A 19,804-nucleotide genomic window follows, 5' to 3' on the forward strand; every position below is an offset into this window, starting at 1 on the left:
GATACATACCATTCATAAGGGCATTTCTTTGCCTATCTACTTGTTCTGATTTCACTCGGATACCTTCCTCAATTAATGGATTCTCTCGAACTTTATTTGAACTCTCTTTATTCTTTTCTTCCTGTCTACGTGCTTTTTCTGTGCGTCTATGAGATTCTTTACGCCATAACTCAACGGCGTCTTTCTGTGACTGTCTGACCTTCCTTTTCCATAACTCTTCCTCGACTTTCATGATGCACTCCGCATCCCAGGTTCCCGCTGCGGGCCACCTCTGACTTTCTGGTAATCCCTTGGTGTAGTCTACCCATAAATCAAGAAATAATATAGCGTCTAAGCCATGTTTGTGATACATGAAGTGCCCTGGAGTATCCCTAGGAGGAATAGGGACGGCTTCTTCGAGAACCCCTTTTCTAGTAGTGATCTGTCTTAATTTCGAAAAGAGCGGCATATTGGCAACTGATCCGATACTTAATCTTGAACACACTTAATACAATAAACACGATAATGAACAACCATTCATACCACAATATGCAGGACGTTTAACACATTAAACATTAAACATTAAACATTTCTTTTTTTTTTTTTTAACCTTTAAAATAACCGACAATGATGATCGTCTGCATAACTAATCACCAAGCATAATTCTTTGACAATAACTAGATACTTCGGAAATACTTGATATACTGCTAAACAGTACAGATACACTGCTAAAACAGTGCAGACCGGATTTGTGTACCCAAACCCGTCTTGACCGGCACAACCTATGTGCACGTCAGAAATGCCTCCCCAGTAATGGTACTCACCGGGTAGCTTCGGAAACGGAAGGCCTCGGTAACTTGAACTTGAACCGGACTGGACTCGACTCGACTCGTCGGAAACTGGGCTTGACTTCGAACTGGTGGGTCTCTGTATACCTCGGATCTTGCTCTCTCAGCTAGGCTCTGGTCGGGATACTTCGCACTTCTCACCGCCTCGTCTGGGTGTTGATCGCAGCCTCAGTCGCCCCCGCTTGACCGGAGGGAGCTACAGGAAATCCTGCTGGTACGCGTTATTGTCCGTCCAGCTGTGGCAGGAGACCGGGCCTGCAACTCACCGCCGGCGCGTGAGATGAGAAAGTGTCCCTGTTCGGGCGCCATTCATGTGGTAAATAAAATTCCTTTACCGGGACTTAATTTGATATATAAACATAATAAAATAGCTCAGTAAAATGAGAGGCAGAATCCGTGGTATTAGAGGTTCGGAATGGGCTTTATTCCAGTGATCGATTATAATCGGTTGCTCCAAGTTCCATCACCACGGGGGTTCAGGAAGTGAAGTACATACATTATTGACATGAAATGACTTTTATAGATCATACATTACAATGAAGCGAATGCAGTAGGCGTAACAATTGATAAGGAAAATGACGATTTATCTGCGTAACCAAAAAATGGGTGTAATAAGGAGTAAAAAGGAACGTAATTGGTTATGATGTCACATATAGGTGGATCCATAAGATAATACTTGGCATAGATGCGCGCGCAGCAACATGACGTGTAATTGACGTGTAACTAGGGGGTGAAGGGGACTTGACATTTAGCTCTACATGTGGAGACAAGAAGTCTGGGGGGTCAAGTCAACCTAATCCCAAATCATATCTAACATCCTATGTTTAAAGAACTATGTTATCCACGAAAGAAGGACTCTCGGACAGAATCTATTCTATACTGACTGTGCGTGCGTGTACAAGCGTCTAAGTGTCTACACTAAATGCGAGGGGATAGGAATATTCCATGGTAACAGGGCTATGAATTACTTGCATGAGGACAGAGAAGCCGGGCCTTTTGCTTGGTAACTGGAAGAATGTTTACTTAAACTACTAGGCAGGAATGCATCGGCTGAGGGGGAAGCAGATAATTCGAAGGTGAAATACAGTTCTTGGCAGAGAATAGGCTGATGTCAGGCTTCGTGAGCCGCGCAGAGAATGAGACAAAGTTCATGGTCACAGATGCAGGCTCAGACTGGAGCTTTCAGAGGCAGAAGGCAAGAAGAGTTTGATGACAGAATCAGGGCCTACTTGCCTGGACTGTAAAATGGCATAAGTGAACCATATAAAACCGGTGGCCTTTCATATTTAGGAATGGAATATCCGGCCTATTCATGGCGGATCTGACAGAGGACATGTTGACGGTGGACGCACATGTATTTGCGTCTTCATAACTGGAACTGGAGGGAACATACATGTACTTGTGACATGCACATAGAACCGTTGGGGTCCAAGATAGGGGACATAACTGACCAGAAAAATCCACCTGACGGGGGCGGGCTGCCAAACGCCGCCCCCGCCGCAGTGCCATTGGTCAAGTGGGCCGCGCCCCCGCAGACCGCCCTGTCATTGGCGGCCTGCGGGTGGGCCTTGTAAGCCTGCCGGAAGATCACCGGAATCGCCTGTGAACACCGCGGAGCTCCCCGGCCACGTCTGGCTCGACCGGGAGCCCCGCGCTGTCCCCCTCGACCCGGACATCGCCGGGAGGATTCCAGGAGTGCCCGCTTCCCCTGCCCCTTCACCGGGACCCGCGAGGGATCGTAGACCAAGGTAACCCCCCGGGGAAGAGGGCGGGAGGCCCACGTGGAGCCCGAAGCACGCTCCTCCCCCAGGGGGGACCCACCGTCACGTCTTTGGCCCCCCATCATCCCGGACAGAGGAGCCTCAACCCCCGCCCTATGACTGGGTAAGGGATTACCTAGTAGGAGGAGTAGCGCTGTGACTTCCTACCAGGTGAAGCGATTGAATCCCATGCAAGTGGAGCGCTGTCATGCAGAAGCTCCAATCTGATTACCCGGTGAGCGCCTCAGTGACTGTGATGCCTAGCGCTCCAAAGATAGAATGATTAGCACTGTGGTGATCTCGTCTGTTTAGCGCCTCAGGGTTCAGTTGGCTAGCACTTCAGTGATTTACCAGGCTAGTGGTGCCGTAAACCGGCAATGTTTAATGCGCCAAGGTAATGCCATGTTTCAGGCTACATTGAAATACCCAGTTCGGAAGCGCTATTGTTTTGCTATGTGCAGCGCTATGTCGAAATGCTCTATTTGAAGCGCTAATACTTGGCTATGTGCAGGGCTATGTTAAAGTGCCATGTTTTTAAAGCGCTATTGAATTGCTATGTGCAGCACTTTGTTAAATGCCATGGTTTAACGCACTATTGAATTGCTATGTGCACCGCTATGTTAAATGCCATATTTGAAGCGCTATGGATCTGCTATGTGCTGCGCTTTGATTCCAGGCCAGGTTTCGATGTGTTAATGACCTGCCAAATTTATTTCTAACGCACTGCTTTTGATCCTAACGTTGAACGAGATAAAACTGATTGGTTTTATTCAACCTACGGTTGTGGTGTCAATTATTGCGTGCGTTTCCTGTCTCAGTGGATGTGTGTGCTGTATGGTCACTTTACACGTAAGCCCTTGGATGCCTACCTGCTCGCGCCACGCTACCCCCATAGGGCCTGGTGACCCCCGGTCCTACAGTATGGAATGCCACAAATAGATCATTTCACAATATCCCCCCCTCCCACCCCCGTTACTACGGTTTCTAACAGTTCTGCAGAAATTCAAAGTGTCCAATATTACATTCACCTTAATAGCTCCTAAGTGGCCTCAGCAGCCCTGGGTCTCGCGCCGAGTGGAACTATCGCAGCAACAGTATGTAAAAACTGCCCCGCACAAGCGCACTCTAATGATGCTGCAGGAGGGAGTGTTTCACCCGAAACCAGGGCAACTTCAGTTGATAGCTTGGTTCCTGACATACAAGTGTTTTGCCATTTACATACGTGAGGAAACGCTTTCATTTTCAAGAAGGCACAAAGACCTCCCTCTAGAAGGAGCTATGTCCTCAAATGGAAAGGGCACCTAGTATGGTGCCAAAACAAGGTCCAGGAGAGCCTTCATCAGGACACAGTCAAAGTTGGGTACCTCACCCACTTCATTAACTGTAGACTGTCTGGCGCAACAAAGGGGACAACATATTTGAGAGGTGCACATGCTACAGAAATATTCTGCACACCACAAACCAAAAGGTTCATGGAAGAAGCAACAACTCTTCCCTACACGAGCTGCGCCTCCACTCAGGGGAAATTCAGGCTGGTATTAGGGGGTTGGTAAAGACCCCATTTGAGCGCATGCTCAATGCCACACGTAGAAGGAAAAAATAAAGAATGCGAAGATGCGGAGCCCACACAGGGGTCTTGTGGGCTTATGGATGAAGTTATGATATGGCTTTGCCTGTGTCATCGCCCTCCCACAGTAGAAAGAGTTTTACAACAAATAACACTTCACGGACCAAGCCATTAAAAAACATAATTGTGGAAAGCACGTGAATCTAAAAGGACCTCAAGCTGCAAAACCACAAGTTCAAAGCATGTGTGCTGTAGGTACACATGCTTTGCATAGCCCTTTGGTGGGCAATCCACTCTACCCTCAACAGTATTGTTTCTGTACACGTTTTCTTGTTCTCCGCGTATCTAATCACTCAACAAAATTCTCCAATTTCGATCGAAAACCTTGTGAGCGGCCATCGGGCATAGCCACTTTGGGCCAGCCTTCTGCCGATGGAACGGACTCCATTCTAATTCTGTCCTGGTGGCCACACCAAGTACCCTCGCACTGACCTACATCAAGGTTTTAACTTGTGCCTCTCTCTGGAGCCTCTCTCCAGAGCACAAGGAAGAAGACTGCGATGCCTGTAAATCGTTTCGGTCCAAGAAGTCTCTCAATCAGTCAGGGATTTGTGAAGCGCACTACTCACCCGTGAGGGTCACAAGGCGCTGGGGGGGAGGGAGGTTTGAGTAGCTCTGGCTCATCTAAAGAGCCAGGTCTTAAGGCCCTTCCTGAATGCTTGCAGTGTGGGGGTTCGTCTGATGCTGATGGGGAGCTCGTTCCAGATCTTGGCAGTGATGTAGGAGAAGGCTCTTCCTCCCGTTCTGGCTCTGTTAATGTGCAGGATTTGGGCCAGGGCAAGGTCGGCGGAGCGGAGGTTTCTCTTGGGTGCGTGGAAGCAGAGTCTTTCTTTGAGGTATTGGGGTCCAGTGTTGTGGAGGGATTTGTAGGCGTGAGTGAGCAGCCTGAAGGTCACTCTCTATTCGATGGGGAGCCCGTGGAGGTCTCGTAGGTGCTGGGTGATGTGGTCTTGTCGTGGACGAGTCTGGCTGTGGCGTTCTGGACGGTCTGGAGTTTGTGGAGTAGAGATTTCTTGATTCTGGTGTAGAGGGCGTTCCAGTAGGCCAGTCTGCTGGATATGAGTGCGTGGGTGATGGTCTTTCTTGATTCGGGAGGGATCCATTTGAAGGTCTTGCAGAGAATGCAGCGGGTGTTGGAGCACGTGGAAGATACGGCATTGACCTGTTGGTTCATGGTGAAGGAGGAGTTGAGTATGATGCCAAGGTTGACTGTGTGGTTCGTGGGTGTGTGAGGGTTGCTGAGGGCGGTGGGCCACCAGGTATTGACCCATGCAGGGGGGTGGATCATAGGACGAGGACTTCCATCTTCTCCGAGTTGAGCTTCAGGCATCTGCTGCTCATCCAGGATGCAATGTCTTTCATTCCTTCCTGGAAGCTGTGTCTGGTGATGTTGGGTTCCTTGGTGAGGGAGAAGATGAGCTGGGTGTTGTCGGCATAAGATACTATGCTGAGTCTGTGTTTTCTGACTATGGTAGTGAGGGGGGCCATGTAGATGTTGAAGAGCGTGGGGCTTAGTGGAGATCCTTGGGGTACTAAGCAGCTCTTCTCTTTGTTGGTTCGGAGAGGAAGGGCGGAAGTCTGATTCTTTGAGTTCGGCCGGTGGGGAAGGAGTGGGTCCAGTCTAGGGCGGTTCCCTGTATCCCTGCGTTGTGGAGTCTGTCGGTTAGTGTGCTATGGGAGACGGTGCCGAAGGCTGCTGAGCGGTCTAGTAGGATGAGGGCAGCCGTGTGGCCTTGGTTGAGGAGGGTGCGGATGTCGTCTGTGTGAGCTAGGTAGGCGGTCTCAGTGCTGTGGTTGCTGCACAATCCGGATTCAGAGGTGTCAAGGATCGAGTTGGGTTCTATGAAGTTCGTGAGCTAGTTGTTGATGATCTTCTCTGTGACTTTGGCTGCGAAGGGGAGGAGGGAGATGGGTCTGTAGTTCTTGAGGTCCGCCGTGTCTGCGGAAGGATTGACTTCTGCGTGTTTCCAGTTATTGGGGAAGGTGCCTGTTTCGAGGGAGCAGTTGATTGTCCGTCGCAGTTCTAGTGCTATGGTGGCGGCTGCTCTGTGGAAGATGTGTGGCGGACGGGGTAAGTGGGGGCTCCTGAGTGTATGCTCCTCATGGTTTTAGCGGTGTCTAATGTGGTGACAGGGGTCCAGGTGGTGATGGTAGGTTGGGTGGTGTTGCCGGTGGTGGGTTTAGTGTTGGTGGCTTGGTTGCGTTTGTCGAAGTTGTCGTAGAGCGTCCTGATCTTGTGATGGAAGTAGGAGCCAAGCTTGTTGCAGAAGTTCTGGGAACGAGGGACGTCCAGAGGGGTTGCGTGGTGTGGCTGAAGCAAATGTTTCCCCTGCGAAGATGTGGTTGAGGGTGTGTCCTTCCTTGTGAGTGGGGGTGGTGACAAGCTGTTTCAGTCAGATGTTGGTGAGGTTGTCCAGGAGGTTGGTGGAGTTTGGGTCGCTAAGGTTGTTGAGGTGGAATTCAGGTCTCCGAGGAATACGTAGTCCAAGGAGGTGAGGGGTGTGATGAGGTCTGTGATGGTTGTGATGAACGTGTTGCGCGGTCCGGGAGGTCTGTAGGTGAGGGTTCCACGTAGAGTCGTTATGGGTCTGGAAATGGAGGTGTTTCATGGGGGACGGGAAATCGTTAGTGCTGGCTGAAGTGAGTCGGAGGGAGTCTTTGTGTGCGATGGCGAGCCCACCTCCGGGGTGGTTGAGGCGGTCAGGCTTGATGACGAGAAATGCAATGTCAAAGCATCCAACACACTCTGGATAAATTCGGGGAAGAATCAGAGCAAGAGGAGATTGAAGCGTCGGCCACTGAAGAGTAAGAACCCCTCTCTGTTCCAGAGTCCGATTTCGAGCTCGAGATCGATCTGGAGGCTGAAGATCTGCCTCCGGGACAAGGTGCCATGAGTACTGAAGACCCCTTGCCCCCCTAAATCTTCCAAGACCCATAGGGCTACCTCACCACCTCTGCTTTCTGGCCAAGAACCGAGACGATGTTTCTGACACCCCGCCTCTCGCCTCGGCACCGAAACAAACCGTCAAGCCTTCTGGCTTGTGACCGAGTCGCCCCAAGTCTCCTTTGGATCCGAAACCCTCAGGCTCCAAGGACAAATCTAGTTTGGAGCCGAAATCCTCCGGACCGAAACAGAAACATGCTTTGGAGCCGAAATCCTCCACTTTGAAACAAACACATTTCAGAGCCGAAACCTAAAGACAAGCCTATTTCAACCTCGAAAGCTAAAGACAAAGTCTCCGAGCCTCCCCAGCCAATTTTAGACACTCTTAAGGCCAAAGTGGATCCTAAGCAGAAAAAGATTTACATTAATCCTGATACTGGACACATTGCTGCTGAAACACCAGCAAAATGCAAACTTCCTTTAGAGGGCACAAAATCCCTCTAAAGAAGGACATGGCTACCAGCCCGGTTTATCCTGCCCACAACCCTTTTTCTCCACCGTTAGTTGAAGATCCCCTGCATATAACACCTCAGGGCTCTCCACATACAGATCCAGATGTGTATCAGGGTGATGATGCTACTTATGTGCCTGCAGACCCATGGAATGATTACACCATTGACCCACCTCCCCTGTAGACAATGAGCCAGAGCTTCACCCTGCAAAGCCATCACCACCAGACGATAATATGGCTTCTCAACAACTCCAAGTTGGAGCAGCAGAGTATCATGGGGCGGCCTGACACAAAGAGGCCTCAGAAGAAGACTTTTTATTTGAAACCCTCGAGTCCACGGACAGGTCCAGTCAAACACTCCCCATGCTTAAGGCATGATGAGGCATGCAGCTGATGTAAAGATCCTGTCAGAGCACGTATTTTAACTCCAAGAGTGGATAAAAAAATACAAACTCTCACCATCCCATCCGGTATTTATCAAAGGAGAACTACCTCTCGCCTCACTAGTAGTGTCCACTGCGCGTAAAAGAGCTACTTCACAAACCTCTGGGAATGCACATCCATGCATGGCTTAGGATCTCGGGGTTTAAGCCTGATGTTCAACAATCCATTTTGAACACCCCCTTTGAGAAGGAACACCTGTTCGGTCCTGTCGTCGACCAATCCTTAGAAAAGATGAAAAAGGATTATGAAGTCGCAGAGTCCGTGGGAGCGCTCCAGTTCCCATCTGATAGAGGCTCCTTTCTCTGCTCATTTTACAGAGGAGGGTCCAAAACATCCTCAGACCCAAATGCTTCCTCTTATAAAGGCGAAAATCAATCCTTTCCCTCTAGAGGATTCTACAGAGGAGGATATAAAGCAAACCATTCCAATGGCAGGGGTAAAGGTGCCATACCACGTAACACTCCTTCCCCTCATAAACAGCGACTTGCCCTCACTTCCCCCTCGATCACTCAACGCCTGTCGGGGGAAGACTTCAACAGTTTCTCCCCATTTGGCAATCTATAGCAACCGACAAATGGGTGCTCAACCTTATCCAGCATGGTTATTGCCTGAAGTTTACTACCTATCCACCAAACATTCCACCTCGCGTTCACAAATTGTCGCCAGACCATTTGCAGTTGCTCAATCAAGAGGTGCAATCTCTTTTACAAAAGGGAGCCATAAAACCAGTTCCTTTACAATACCAAGGTTCATGGGTGTACTCCCTTTATTTTCTAATTCCCAAAAAGGACGGATTGTTAAGACCAACTTTAGATCTCAGAGAGTTAAACCTGTACAAATTGTCAGAACATTTACATATGGTAACACTTCAACCGGTCCTTCCACTTCTACAGCAAAACAATTTTATGTCCACGCTAGACTTAAAAGATGCATATTTTCACATTCCCATTCATCCAGCTCATCACAAATATCCCAGGTTTGTGATAGCACGCAAGCACTACCAATTCAAAGCACTCCCATTCGGAGTAACTACTGCTCCCAGAGTATTCACAAAATGTCTAGCAGTAGTGGCAGCTCATCTCTGGAGACAACAAATTCATTTATTCCTGTACCTAAACGACTGGCTCATCAAAGCCACACACTCGGATCACGCTAGACCTACTCCACAAATTAGGTTTCACGGTCAATATTCCAATGTTTCACCGACAGTCTTCCCAGATACAATCCTATTTGGGAGCCACTCTCAACACTCACCCTGCTCTAGCCTCTCCCAGTGCAGCAAGAATCTGCCATATCCAGAGTCTATTGCTCCAGTTCCAGTCCGACCAAACCTCACCAGCCAGGACTTTCATGCGACTACTGGGAATGATGCTGTCTTGCATTGCAATAGTGCCTCATGCTAGACTTCACATGCATCCACTACAAGAATGCTTAGCACGTCAGTGGAATCAGTCACAGGGTCAGTTAAACTATCTAGTGTTGGTAGACAGCCGCACCCATCGCTCTCTGCAGTGGTGGAACCCACAAAATGTATCAAAAGGGCGGCTCTTCCTCGACCCTGTTCCACAAGTCGTGCTAACTGCAGACACATCTCTCACCGGTTGGGGTGCACATCTCCATCATTACCCAACTCAAGGTCTATGGGACGACTAACACAAACGTCTCCACATCGACTATCTTCTAACTGTGTTTCTAGCGCTGAAAGATTTTCAGTCTCCTCTCGCAGCCAAAGTTGTACTAGTCCTCACAGACAACATGACAGCGATGTACTATGTACAAAAAGAAGGGGGGACAAACTCTCTCCAATTGTCACAACTGTCTCGGACAATTTAGGAATGGGCAATCCATCCCAAGATTTACCTTCTGGCAGAACACCTCCCTGGAGTGAACAATCAAACTGCCGACCTAGTCAGCAAATAAAGAAGTGGGAACTTCATCCCCAAGTTCTCCTTCCATACTTGCTATATAGCAAAATGGAAATGATTTGTTGTTTACTGCAATAACAACAACTTTCAACCTCTAGATGCTTCTATTCAGATCATTGTCTGTTGCCTTCTAAGCCTACAGCAGTGTGGGCAGCTTCCACGTCTATTAGGGCGCACCTCGCAGCAGTAGCTGTGGATTTACAAAACAGACAGCATTTGTCTTTCTTCAAAGTTCCTGCCATTAAAGTCTTTATGGGGGATTAAAGAGAGTTATACCGCCAAGAATTCCCCCGGCACCAGTGTGGAATCTTAATATTATACTTACAAGACGTATGGGTCCACCCTTTGAACCGCTACACAAGTGTCCTTTACAGTTTCTCACATGGAAGGCTGCATTCTTCATTGCAATCACTTCATTCAGGAGAGTTGGCGAGCTACAGGCATTCACCTTAGAAGAACCCTTCTGTCGACTCCATAAAGATAGGGTAATTCTTCACACCAATCCCAGATTCCTTCCCAAAGGGGTTTCTCCTTTCCATATTAACCAGTCAGTTGAGTTGCCCGTGTTCTTTCCTCAACCTGCTTCAGTTTCCGCACGGGCTGTTCACACACTTGACATCAGAAGAGCTCCATTGATTTATATCGAAAAAACTATTTTGTTTTTTGAAAACAAAGCAACTGTTTCATTTACTCCACCTCACTAAGGCAATCCCATTTCTAAATCGGGTATTTCAAGATGGATTGTTAATTGCATCCAAACTTGCTACACAAAAGCTAAAAGAACTTTATCTATGACCCATAGAGTGCATTCCACTCGCAAAATAGGGGCATCTATGGCCTTTTTAGGTAACATACCTCCAGCTGACATCTGTAAAGCAGCAACATGGTCTTCACCAAACACATTTACCAAACACTATTGTGTGGATGTGTCAGCACTCCAACAGGCAAATGTAGGCCCAGCAGTGCTAAAGACACTTTTTAAGACAGCTGCAACATTTACTGGTTAGCCACAGCTTTGGGAGAATACTGCTGTATAGTCTATCCAAAGCATGTGTATTTACAGCACACATGCCTCGAACGGATTATGTTACTTACCCGGTAAGCATCTGTTCTTGGCATGTAGAGCTGTAGATTTCAATGCTCCCTCCCACCTCCCCGAACACTTGTAGTTGTTGCAGTTCTCATTATTTACATTATTTACGCATGGACATCTCTCACTCCCTCCATTCTCACCCTCTTGTGGGAAAACAATCTAACAGTGGAGTCCATGCCCATGTTCACTATCACCGAAAGGAGGAGTCACCTTACCTCGTGACTGGAAAGACTTCTTCGAAGAAAAACAACTTGCAAACATCCGGACCCAACACTAGATGGCAGGAGTATGCAAAGCAGTTAAATCTACAGCTCTACATGCCAAGAACAGATGTATACTGGGTAAGTAACATAATCCTTACAGGCAAGTAACTGGTTTCTTTCTGTCAGCCAACGCAAGGATGATCAGAGCGTGGCAATGTGAACAATGCTTATGACAGGCAGTGCCAGGGCATGTGGGGCAAGTGATATTTTGTGATGCCAGCCATGGGGTGCCCTTCTGATTGAGCACCTCCATAGTTCAGGCGTTCCCAGGTGAGATTCCCCCTGCAGGTGCTGTATCAGATCTTTTACAAGCCTCAGTGGTCCCGACTGCTAGCTCTCTTTGCAACATTGCACCAGACATATGGCCCCCACTTACCTCTTTGCACCCCATTGTAGGTACATCAGGAGAAGGCGCAGCAGGCTCGCCAGAGGCAGCGGGAAAGAGAGCTGGAATTCAAAAAGAAGCAAGGGGAGTTGGCGAAGCAAGGCAAGAAGCCGTTCTTCCTGAAGAAATGTGAGTACCGTTCTCTAAGCCATGTCAGGGTCTAGGGGCGTGGATTGGGTGGTCATCCCAGCATAGCAGGAAGCTGTTTTACCTGAATAAAGCTGCTACTGTTCTGAAACTGTTTTTGGCCTCTTGGGTAATGATCGGGGCTATTGAGATCCACAGTGGACAGAAGTTGGACTAGTCTAGTTAAGTGTAGGCTATTTACCACATTGCCTGCTCCTATGGGCAGTGATTGACCACACAGCCTTCGTTCAGCTTGGCTGAAATATTTATTGTATATATTACAAACCACCTCACTTGGACAGTCTCACACTCTCCAAACTGCAATAACACCAAAAGGTCTCCGCTAAGGTGACCCTTCGAGGGAAGCCGTAGGTCATTGCAGCGCCGGCCCGACGAGAAGCACCTACCGGATGATGAAGCCGGACATCCCTCGGATCTGTGAGCCGAGCAAGAAACAGTCTTGTTGACTGTCCCCAATGCTTTGTCCAGAACCTAGATATCTTTATCGCGTCTATATCTCTCAGGAACAGTGACCCCCTTTTTTGATCAATAATATTTATTGACCTACTTCAAGAGAAAGTGGGGATGGGTTAAAGATGCAGATTTTCCACTTGTTTTGAACCGAAAACGAAACAGACCGGCTGTTTTGTAATTTATTGTGGTTCGTCCAGATGTCATGTGCACTGCTTAGGAGCAGCCCTGTTCACTCCATATTTCCCTTCTGAAAGTGAGAGATGTGTGCATGAAGCAACCCTGGTCTGTTAGCTGAACCCCTAAATCTATCCATGCTAATCAAACAAACGTGCTTTAATGGGACTGTAACTGTTCTCTTTCGTGTTTTTCACAGCCGAGAAGCGCACACTGGAGCTGGCTGATAAATATGCGGAACTCAAAAAGAGCGGCAAGCTAGAGAACTTCCTGAGCAAGAAACGGAAGCGCAACGCCGGCAAGGACAAGCGCAGACTGCCCATCCAGAAGGGCTGGTGACCTCATGGGGAGCAGGCTGACCTCTCTGGACATACCCAGACCTGCCCCGCTGTGCTGAGTCAGCCCAGGCTATAAGGGCTGGTGACCTCCAGGGAGCAGGCTGACCTTGAATCGGACTCATCGGACCTGCCCCGCTGTGTAAAATCTGTCCATCTAGAAGGGCTCATGACCTCCAGGGGGCAAAGAATGACCTTGAACCAGACTCATCGGACCTGCCCCGCTGTGTAGAATCTGTCCTGTAGAAGGGCTGGTGACCAACTGGGCCGTCTGAGAAATCCTGAGCTGTCCCATTGCAGAGGATCTGGCCTCTGCTTCCAGATTCAGATAAGACCTTTGCCAAAACTACAGTGTTCTTCCAAGAGCTTATGGATCTGTGGAAGCCGAGGATTACCAAGGGTCTCATCTGAGGCCCAACAACTGACGGGGAGTCCTTTCTGCCACCCTCATCAGACTGTGGACTTTCCAGAATGAGTGGCATTTGCATACAGTTCTATCACAAATTTGAATGATTTTTCCATTTTTTTGTGAAGAATCTGAAAATGTGCACATCCTTTTCTCCCACCCCTCCCGAGGTTCCTCCTCCCACCCCTTCCGAGCTTCCTCCTCCCACCCCTCCCGAGCTTCATCCTCCCACCCCTCCCGAGCTTCTTCCTCCCACCCCTCCCGAGCTTCCTCCTCCCGAGCTTCCTCATCCTACCCCTGACAACCAACATTAGTGCCTTTGCTTCACCGCTGCGTAGTGTCCCAGCCCTGCGGCACCATCGGTGTGGAGAGTGTGTCTCGGTTCGTGAGGTGAATCCTGCCTCTTCAGGCTCTTCTCATTCATGAATTATTTGGTCAACCTTTTGTCACTTTTACAGGAGGATTGCTGAGTATTTTATGGCTGGAGGAGGAAAAATTGTTCAAAAGCGTATCCCAGAAAGCAAATCCTGTTTTTAATTTAAATATTTATAAAGGGAAGTTGTATACTCCCCACCGAACAAGGCATGTATGTGGCATAAATGCAAATATTTGAAAACCTCTTAGTTTGGTGTAGATTGCAATGAAGCGGTGTCAAAGCCAGGCTGGGCCCCAGAGACACTCTAGGCTTCTGTGGTGAGTTGGAAATTCTCCTTTAACTATAATATAGCTGATGCTCAGGGAATAAAAGTAAAGAGTCTTCACACTAGAGTCAAGTGTCACATTGCCTGTATCTCCACAACCGGTGCTGCGTGCCGCCTCCTCTGTGATGCGCTCCTGCTCGCTCAGGGCTCCGGATCTCTAGCAAGGTTTCAGTTGCGTAATTCCTGTCCTGTGTGAACACAGAGTGACCTCATTATAATAAAACCTTTCGCAGTAATTCTCATCTCCTTTATTTCATGTACAGACAGGGCAAGATGGTGGGTATCGGTCTTAGTCTAGTGATCTCCATATATTTCCTCTCCCTTCTGTTATACAGCGGAGATCATGATGTTTTCCTTTGCAAAGTCACCTGCAGACACTACTTGAATAATGTATTTCATATGAATTCATATGTCGATCACCACACAAAGGACAGCATTTTACCCTGAAAATGTCTCTTACCTTAGAATATATAGTGTGTCGCGACCAGGCCACTACTGAGGTTTAAATAGTCTAGTTGTGTTACTACCACTAGCACTTGATGAAGAGTAAGTATTTCCCTTCTGTGGTGGTCACAGGCCACTCCAATACTGCTCATCTAAAAATAATGAACACGGATGTGAAACAAAGGTCTTACATTGAAGTGGCACTTTTATTCATTAAGTCATTAGCACAGCAAAAGAAATATATTCATCAATTCATTAGCTCAGAAATTTCAATCCATCAGGAATAGCAACACAAATACCTTTTAATAAACGTGCAAGTGCCTAGAAGGCAGACCTGAAATGAGAAAACTAACCATCCATGAATTACAATTCTTAAAGTTCATTAAATGCAATGAAAGGGTGAAATTACATGGTCCTGGGGCACTGGACCAAGGCAGCTTAATTTGCAGGGGTGCTTCTGAAAAAGTATGACAAAATAGACGTGTAAACGATAGAAATTGAATGCTAGGAATGCACACGTTGCGTTAGAAGGAACAAACATTATTGCTTTGCAATTGCAATAATGTTTTAGAATAAGGGCAATGCATAGGAGAGAGAGAGAGAGACCATTTCAAAGTACAAGCAAGTAGAGCTTCAGCGAAAGATGCTAGATAGATGGCTGAAGGAGACCACACAGGCGTCAGCGACCCAAGGGGTCACTGCAGCGGGGTAGTCCGTCGAATGGACTGAGGAGCAGATCTTTATACTCTTTCAATGATGAACTATTGACCACAAAATTATGACATTATCAGGTGCCTCTGACCTATAGGATATGACGTATTTTGGTCACGTCTCGGAAATATTTAGGAAAACAGAAGTGAGACCCACGCTACAAAAAGTTTCCCTAAAGGTCACAGGATGTTTGACGATGAATCATAATGAAATTGAACATCTATTGAACAGGATTTGCGTCCCTTCAGGGAAACTTTTATAAGAAAGAGGAACATTTACAAAGATATAGGTCATACTCTCACGCCAGGTTTACATGTCTTAGTTACATCAAAGTTAGCAACAGATACAATAATATGAAAGATTGACAGATGGCAAGTGGCCCCCACCATTCGGTATTGCGTGATGACTCTTGTAGCTCGGGAAGTTCCCTATTCTTGCAGTATCTACGTGGGTGTAAGAGAAGAAGAGCACATCGAGGGAGTGGGGGGCCCGGGGGAGCTGGGCCTCGCTGAGGAGATGTCTTGTGGGAGAGACACTTTGGGGCCTATTCACAGAAAAAGAACAACTGGGACAGTTTGGTCATCTTAACAGATTCCTATATGCTAGCTGGTGAAGCCTTATCTGGGCCGCATGCCTCAGGTGTGGGCAGAATTGGCCTGGGGTACTATTTGATAAAAAATAGACCCTGCTTCACACTGCACGCTGCATTGTGTATGTGGTACGATTCCGCCCTTGATCCGGTACTCCTCAGGATCCGAGTGATGCAATAGGGTATCCACCTCTTGAAATCTCCAACTCCAGCAATTACTGCACGAAGGATTAGAGTGATCGAGTGAGGGAAGTGTAGGAAGGCAACAGCGGGGATTAGAACCTGAAAGAAAAAGACCACCACATAAACAACATGACATGCAACACTACTCTCGTGAACTCTCACTAGGTCGATATCTACCTTAGACTGGGTGCTCTAAGACCAATCTCCTCTTCAGACCGACCACTGTTGGTATTTCGTCATACCAGCACACACTACAAAACATAACACAGATATTAGCGCTCTGCCCACACACACCCAAGGAAGCACAGGCCGCCTGTGAAATCCACGCTCACCACAAATAAAGGAGAATCAGCATTCGCTTATCCTGGAGGCTGAAGAACTTCCACAGGTAAGGTTCGGGGGGGTCCTTTCTACATTCGGAGCACTCAAGCAAGTCTAAAAGCCAGTGCCTAACAGGTTAATTCATTTTGCTGTCCCGATCAGAAAACATTAAGAAACGATAGTTCCAAACAACAAAGAAGGTCTCCCCTAAACAGTAAACCTCACTGCTGTAGGGTTTTTTGGGAGAGGTTAATGATTATAGAAAATGGCTTTTAATTCAGAGCGAGGCAAGTTACCAATAATAATCACTGTTATTGACACTCAGTACGTGTTGATAGGAAATGTCTCGCACAAGGGGGGTACCGCGCATGCTCCTGCCTCGGGGCCCTGCACAAGCCAAAGGAAATCCAGGAACCAGATAAATACCACCAAGGCCCCTGCGGGGCTCTGCTCAATGCACAGGGCTCACCGCTAAAGAGGCCTCTCGGAAGGTGCCGGCTGGACTCACCCGGTCGGTTCTACCACACCGGATTGCTTCGGGGCTCTATGCGGTGGTCAGGAAAATGATGCTGGCGCCGACCGCGCCTCTCCCGGTCATAGAAGGGAGCGAGTTAGGTGCTGGGGAAAACAGAGCAGCTGGACCGGCTGTTCTTAAATCGGGACGAGACGCGCCCCAGAGACTGCCAGGAAGGCTCCATGCAGTCTGTATCTGCTGATGCCGGCAAAGTTCAAAAAGCGAAGACGGACTCGCTAAGGGAATTACGCACGCAAGTCAGTGCGCGTCGCGTTCTTTTAAGGACGCGGCTCCGCCCCTTCTGCTGTGGCCTCATGGGTGTTGTAGGCCAAGCAGGCGCGTTGCGTGTGATGGGGGCGTGATTTGCGATCCCTGACAGTATGGGGTTGCAATACAATAGAAGCCTCGCCTTCGTGTATGAAAGACTTTACTTTATCCACCTGGGCCGGCTGTTCGCTCTCTATTGATCATTAACTGGTAATCTCTGGTTTGCAACATATGCAAGTTGGCAATAGGTCCCTTTAGGCTTCGGCTGCCCCATTTCCAATCGGTTTTCCATTAATACGGAAAAAAAACACAAAGTTTTAAAAAGCCTTTTAAATGGCTTTTTACAGTAGTAGCCGAAAACGTATATTGCTTTTTATTGTCATGAAGTACCAGGGAATCCCTGAGGTTTAGACTGTTGGCCATTACAGCGTGGGCAGACGCAGTCCCTGCTCTGAGCCTTTTGGGGTCTTAATCCTCACCTACTAGGTTTCTTCAGCCAGCACAGAGAGCAGAAACGTCTGATCCTGCACAACAATTACATGATAACTGCCCTAAGTCAGTTTTATTTCATGTTTGGCAGGTACAAGGTGAGATGACATGACACGGTCCACACAATGCAACCAAAGTAGATTTCAGCCCTTATAAAAGTGCCAGGTATGTTGGTTTCCCTGAAATCACAGCTTCATATGCAATGTTGCACCTACCTTGGCTCGTGCCGGAATAGCCTTATCTGTATCAAACTGGGATCAGAGCACTGTCCAGGTTCGAAAAATTCGCTCGCTCGCATTTGCTAGCTAAATTTAATGAGTAGGGAGACAAACTGACTTTTGTCCTCTGTCTCTGAAAACTGAGCAAATGTGACAAGATAAGATTTAAAGGCAATTTTATTGCTCGCTAAGTGAATGCAATAAAGATACCTTTAAATCTTGTTATCTTGTCACATCAAGTTGGTTGCAGTTAGGTCGAGGAGATTTTTCATGGTTCTAGACCTGCAGGATCAGTACCATTTTGGGGATTTTTAGAGCCCTGACTGTGTACTAATCATTCTATGGAGCGACACTGGCTGGTGTTGTGTTGGGTGCATTGTTTTGACAGTGTAATGGATGAAATTAAGCTGTGGATCAGTGGGAAAGATAAAAGATTTGGAGTATGGTGCCCTGGTGAGTGTAAACGTACTTGTTACAATCTTAGTACACTTATTGTGAGTTGGTATGTTCCACCCTCCTCGCTAGAGTATGGTATGACCCTAGGGAGTTCATCTTAGAATGTTCATGCTGGTCTTATCACTGCTGTGAGAGCGGATGGTCAGAGAATAAAGGTTACAGCTAAACTTACCAGAGTGAAGTCTTCTTTGAAATATAACACTGGCGACGAACTGCGAAGGGGGCAGCTGGCCATCTCCCCTCTGTATATTCTCTCGGGGCAGAAGGTGAATTTAGGAACTACGTCAGGAACTGTCTTCATTAGTCGTGATTTGATGCATCTGTGGGTGCTGTACTACGAAGGTCGGCGCAGTAGGCAATTTGAGGCACAACGTCAAGGGACTACAGCGGGAACGACTGAAAGACACGCACTTCGTGGATGCTGTAAGGCGAGTGTAAAGGCAAGAGCAAGTTGAAGCAGTGGACAAGCAGTAGACCAGGTCAGCGTTTGGCACGTTCGGGTGGTGTGAACAGTGTCGGGAGTCAACTATTCAGTTGACGCATGAGGAGTGCAGTTGGACTCTCCTGGGTTCTGACGGGAGCCATCGGAGTATTGGGGGATCCCGTTAGCGATAAATTTGCTTGTGCCAGGTCTCAGCTGTGTGAGGTGCTGATTTTCGCCGCAATGTCTCTGAAGAAAATGCTATGTTGTCCTCGCTTCCGCATCGTTAGGAAGTTGCAGCATTCACCTTGCTGGTGAAGCGGACATTCCTTCTATTTGCTTTTCACCGCCGCTGTCACGGAATCAATTGCAGTTAGGCGCAGCACTGTGGCAGTTTGCGTGCGCTTAATTTACCTCAAATTGGAACGTGCTCTCCGCGCAGTCGAACGCCACTCCAGCCGCCTTCCAGCGCGTCACGAGTGAAGTACTCTGGACCCACGAGTGATGCGAGAATCTGCCTGTGAGAGGAAAGTGTTCCCGGTGTGGAGAGCTTGAGGAGTAGCGCGTCCCGGAGGTGTGCTCTGCAGTGTCTACATTCCGGATCAAGCGGACGTCCTGTGAGGCAATTTCCTCTCAGAGGAGCCGGCGCACCAGCCTCTAAGGACCATTCCGTTACGAGGGAAGTTCCAGTTATGTTATGTTATGTTAATCGGAGTTTTGTTAAGCGCTCAGCTACTCAGGCAGAGTGTCCCGGCGCTATCAGACCCGAAGCCTTAAGGAAACAGCACATTCTTCTGCATAATCTAGGCGTTCACGGGCGCAAAGTATATGAGACCCTTCCTGAACCTGAGTTGGAGGAGGAGGATGGTATTGATGTATTTGATGTGACATTGATGAAACTGGAGTCACACTTTGGGGATAAGATCCAGTCAGCCCTGTCCAGCGCTTCAGCCGCCTGTGGACCGTTCTTTTCAGTTTCAAGCAAATTGTCTTTGTGTGCGGTGTTTCCAGTGAAGTCCTTCTGGTCAAAAGTGGTACCGGACCTCTCCTGTATCTCTGTGAGGTGAGTTTATGAGGAGAGTTCACGTGACAAGGAAGTGTTACAGGGAACTAGACCGTGTTGGGGGTGGGTGACCCTTGGCATCTTGAGCACTCAAAGGGGAAGCTAATTCAGTGCATCGTGTGTACCCCACTTCAAAGTCTTTCAGGAACATCTTAGGGGCCACCTTAAAGTTTGCGTTCTTGCAGTGGGTTCA

At 48.0% G+C, this 19,804-nt stretch overlaps 1 protein-coding gene and 1 long non-coding RNA gene across 6 annotated transcripts in view; one reads left to right on the forward strand and one right to left on the reverse strand.

Annotated features, from left to right (window-relative positions):
* The window catches only part of RRP36 (ribosomal RNA processing 36), a 114,384-nt gene extending 100,384 nt beyond the window's left edge, over positions 1-14,000 (forward strand). For all 5 annotated transcript variants that reach the window (XM_085610124.1, XM_085610127.1, XM_085610125.1 and 2 more), the window contains exons 7-8: positions 11,731-11,848; positions 12,693-14,000. In XM_085610124.1, the coding sequence (XP_085466250.1) occupies positions 11,731-11,848; positions 12,693-12,832 (258 nt within the window). In that variant the 3' untranslated portion in view covers positions 12,833-14,000. The remainder of the gene's footprint in view (positions 1-11,730; positions 11,849-12,692) is intronic.
* A 566-nt stretch (positions 14,001-14,566) lies between these two features.
* LOC146813647 (uncharacterized) lies at positions 14,567-16,928 on the reverse strand. Its single transcript, XR_014962884.1, has 3 exons — positions 16,692-16,928; positions 16,040-16,113; positions 14,567-15,961 (listed from the first exon to the last, which is right to left on the reverse strand). It is a non-coding gene; the product is annotated as an uncharacterized LOC146813647 (long non-coding RNA).
* Between the last annotated feature and the right edge of the window lie 2,876 nt (positions 16,929-19,804).

The sequence above is a fragment of the Triturus cristatus genome, chromosome 6, assembly GCF_964204655.1.
Source record: "Triturus cristatus chromosome 6, aTriCri1.1, whole genome shotgun sequence".
Classification (NCBI taxonomy): domain Eukaryota; kingdom Metazoa; phylum Chordata; class Amphibia; order Caudata; family Salamandridae; genus Triturus; species Triturus cristatus.